The following is a 3850-nucleotide window of genomic DNA, read 5'->3' on the forward strand; positions in this document are numbered from 1 at the left end:
GTGTGTGTGTTTTTACTGTTCCATGGGCTTCAGGTCAGTTTGCCCCTGTTCATCTGCAGCTAGTTAAGACAAACCTCTGGGCACTGTAGCAGGTAGACTTTCTGAGTTATATTCATTATATCAGTACAACACAGCCTCGCACACACATAACCTCTCACACACTCTAATGTGTATTATTTACGACCAACTGAGCAGGCATGGCATCATGCATCCCAGACTATGAATGAGGCTGTTGAGGAAATTGCTAAATTCAGCATCCTTGCCCAGGGTGAAATTGAGTATGCTTAACTGTGTGTGCGTGTGTGTGTGTGTGTTTGTATGTGTTTTTGTCTGGCTGTGTGTGTGTGTGTGTGTGTGTTTGTATTCCAGCACATTTCCATGCTTTTCCAGCAGTACTGTCACTGTGCTTAATCTTTTCTCTCTCCCCTCTTCTAACTATTTCTATATCTAATTTAAGTGGTTCAGTGTTGAAGTTGCAGACGTTATTATCCATGTTATGTGAAGTGTGTATCTCCTCTCTGTGTGTGACCTGTTATTGCAGCGTTATGACAGACGAACCCCAGGTTTTCTCTGAGAGAGCCCTGTAAGAGACTCACCTTCCTCCTCACCCACACTAACCATGGAGACTGCCTTTGTCATCTAAATCAGACCAAACTCTCGTCTCTCTCTCATTTTATCTCTCTTTTTGGATCGGATTGCCCTTTTGTTTTTCGTTTCTCAATGCCTGTACCCTTCCCTCCCACTTAAACAACCCTATTTTGCACCGAAGAGAGACAGCTGTCAGCCTTTTTGTTTTGGTTTGTTGTTTTCTACATGACTTTGTGGTTTTGTTGTAGCACTGGGCTTCTTTGCAGTACCTTCAGTCATATGGAATGAGCAAGATCATCATTTTACATCAGTAGCCCATCGAACATCTTTCTGTTACATTAGCTTGTATGTTTTTTTTTTTTTTGTACAAGCTATCAGTGAGCATTCAGAGCTAAATTACCTGATAAAAGGAAGCAGTTGAGTGTGCATGTGTGTGTATGTGTGTGAGGAGAGGTGAGCTTTGAAAAACAGGAAACTTTAATTATTGCAGTCAATTTAGAATCAGTCCATCTCTAAATGACCCACATTAGAAAGCTAGTCGATTCAGCTACAAGCTTGATATAAATAGGGTTTTATGATAAACAACTGCTTTTCAGTTGCGATTGATTCTTTTTTTAATGTTATACTCATTTTTGCATTTACAAATCTGCAAATATTCAGTCAGTATATTGCACTGTAAACTGCTGCAATAGTGGGAATCTGTCTTCATAGCAGTCGGCCATAAGAAGGCATTTCTCAATCTGCTGAGGTGTGTAATTGCTACAGTAATTGCATTTATGTCACTTGTTTGTGCATATGCAATCAGGAGGTTCTGCTCTGGTTGGAACTGAGCCAACGGTTAATTTAGAAAGATATTTCATAACTTCTGTGCCTCGTGCCAACTCATATTGCTCTGCCAATAAGATATGTTCCTAATCAGATTTGAAAATATGAACTGGAAGTTAGGGAGTACCAGAGAGTAACGGGATTAGGAAGCAAATCAGAACGTTTCAACATTTAGACTTTAATCCATCCATTAGACTTGCTTTAGATCCAACATCAAAAATTATTTCAGATTAATGAGAGGCTTATTTAAAGCTTAGAGACTCTCCAGTGAATCCATTCAGTCTGGGTCAGGGCAGCTTGTTCAGGTTTGCTCAGCCTCTTATATTCCTACTGTGATTAAAAGGGGATTAGGAGGCAAATCAGAACGTTTCAACCTTTAGACTTTAATCCATCCATTAGACTTGCTTTAGATCCAACATCAAAAATTATTTCAGATTAATGAGAGGCTTATTTAAAGCTTAGAGACTCTCCAGTGAATCCATTCAGTCTGGGTCAGGGCAGCTTGTTCAGGTTTGCTCAGCCTCTTATATTCCTACTGTGATTAAAATGTTAGACATTCTGGAAGATTCTGAAATTGCACACAGCATGCTTACATCATTCCCCCGCGCCGCATTAGCTGGGTGCCATGGCAACCAGCGCTCCAGCTCAGTTTTAGACAGCATCCTCCTCTATGTATTTTTTAGCCTCTAACTGACCGTTTTATAAATTCAGCGGCAGCAAAACCGTCAGAAGGGTCAGTAGCTTTAAGAAATACACTGTGGTCTGGAAACGAGTTCTTTCCCAGTACTTTAGATCTACAATAACATCAGACAATATAATTAGAGTCCTGCATCAACAAATTTATTTCTGCGAGAAGCTTTTATATGCTACTGTTCTGCACAATAGTCTTTAACCACTGATGTACAAGCGTCTCAAGGGTTAATATCCTTAGAAAATGATGCCATCCAATAGAAAAGCTCATAGGTGAGTTTATATGTTTTCCAAAGAGCTTGCTATTTCCGTGTCAAGATCCAGTTAAAGACATTTTCCCCAATCAAAGCTAATGAAATGCTGTCTCAGACTTAGCGTGTGGCTCTGGTGTTAGTTAACGCTAATGCGGCTCCCCTCCTCTTCAAACTGACTGGTGGACCGAAGCTTGACCACTGCTTAACGGAATGGACTTCCAGGCTGTGTTTTCATGTCAATCAAGGGATTGCACTCAATGGGGTGGGGTCATGCGATAATCTGAATCATGCCAATCCAAATGTATTGGGATTATCCAATAGAAACCATTTGTTTTTGGAAGGGGTGGGGAAAGGTAAGGGGTTGACATTTGCACTGGACATGAAAATACTCAAAGCACTCAACATCTGATGACAAGATCACAAGCTTGGATGAGAAAAAATGCACCTTGAGAAACAAAAAACATGCATGAGGAAGGAATGAAGGCACATCAAATGTACCCACAGCTGACTGTGAGATTATACGGTGAAGCCAGAGACGCTTGTCTTCACGCCTGGCTGCTAATTAGAAAATGAATTCAATGACTCAAATCAATCTCTAAATCCACGGCTTGTAGGTACTTTTGAATGATCTGAAACTGCATGAGACTGAGAATAACTGCAAAAGCAATCTGGACGAGATGGTGTGCTTCAGTCAAGCCTAATCTTGTGCCTGTATATGTGCGTGTCTGCTTTTTTTTGTGTTTGGTTGTATGGCTGCATGGATGCCTGGGTAGAAGCTGCCTATTGATGCGGTTCTCAGTTCCTCAGAAGGGAGCACAGTGGATATCCGACCCCCTGGAGAGGGGGCGGAGTCTGTGGAGCTGGAGCCGGAAGAGTCCCTGGACCCAGAGGCCTGCTTCACAGAAGGTGTGTTTGTGTGTGTGTTTACCTGGCATTCCATATGCTATGGGGACCAAATGTCCCCACAAGGATAGTAATACCAGTAAATTGTGGGGACATTTTTTTGGTCCCCATGAGGAAAATAAATCATACATCTAAAAATGCAGACAGTTTTGTGTGAGGGTTAGGGTTAGGGTAAGGAGATAGAAATACATTACAACTATGAACTGTCCCCATAAATAATGGAAACCAGGGTGTGTGTGCATTTGTGTACAAACAGGAAATCAAAATGTATGTTAGTTACCTTATTAATCTACATTCCTGGGTTTATTCACCAGTGCATGTTATTTCAAACTAGGGCTGTCGCGATTCGTCGACTTTATTCGACTATTCGATTTTTTATTTTATTTTTTATTTTTTTAAATCCTCGACTTCATTTTGCTCTCGTCGACTAACCGGCAAAATACCGGAAGTGGTGCATTTCACAGACGAGAATGTATAAAACACATTATTAGTCTGTTTTCCAAGGCTGCATGATATATTAAACCCGTTTAAAAATCATAATTAAGCATAATTGTGAATTCACAAACGCTACGATTTAATTAAATAATTAT

The 3850-nt window shown here is 40.6% G+C and overlaps 1 protein-coding gene across 2 annotated transcripts in view; it reads left to right on the forward strand.

Moving 5' to 3' along the window:
- LOC107706643 (sodium channel protein type 2 subunit alpha-like) overlaps window positions 1-3850 on the forward strand; it is a 41334-nt gene that overhangs the window by 26439 nt on the left and 11045 nt on the right. For both annotated transcript variants that reach the window (XM_016510412.1, XM_016510411.1), the window contains exon 18: window positions 3131-3263. In XM_016510412.1, the coding sequence (XP_016365898.1) occupies window positions 3131-3263 (133 nt within the window). The remainder of the gene's footprint in view (window positions 1-3130; window positions 3264-3850) is intronic.

Source organism: Sinocyclocheilus rhinocerous, unplaced genomic scaffold (assembly GCF_001515625.1).
Source record: "Sinocyclocheilus rhinocerous isolate Xijiao unplaced genomic scaffold, SAMN03320098_v1.1 scaffold1285, whole genome shotgun sequence".
Lineage (NCBI taxonomy): Eukaryota > Metazoa > Chordata > Actinopteri > Cypriniformes > Cyprinidae > Sinocyclocheilus > Sinocyclocheilus rhinocerous.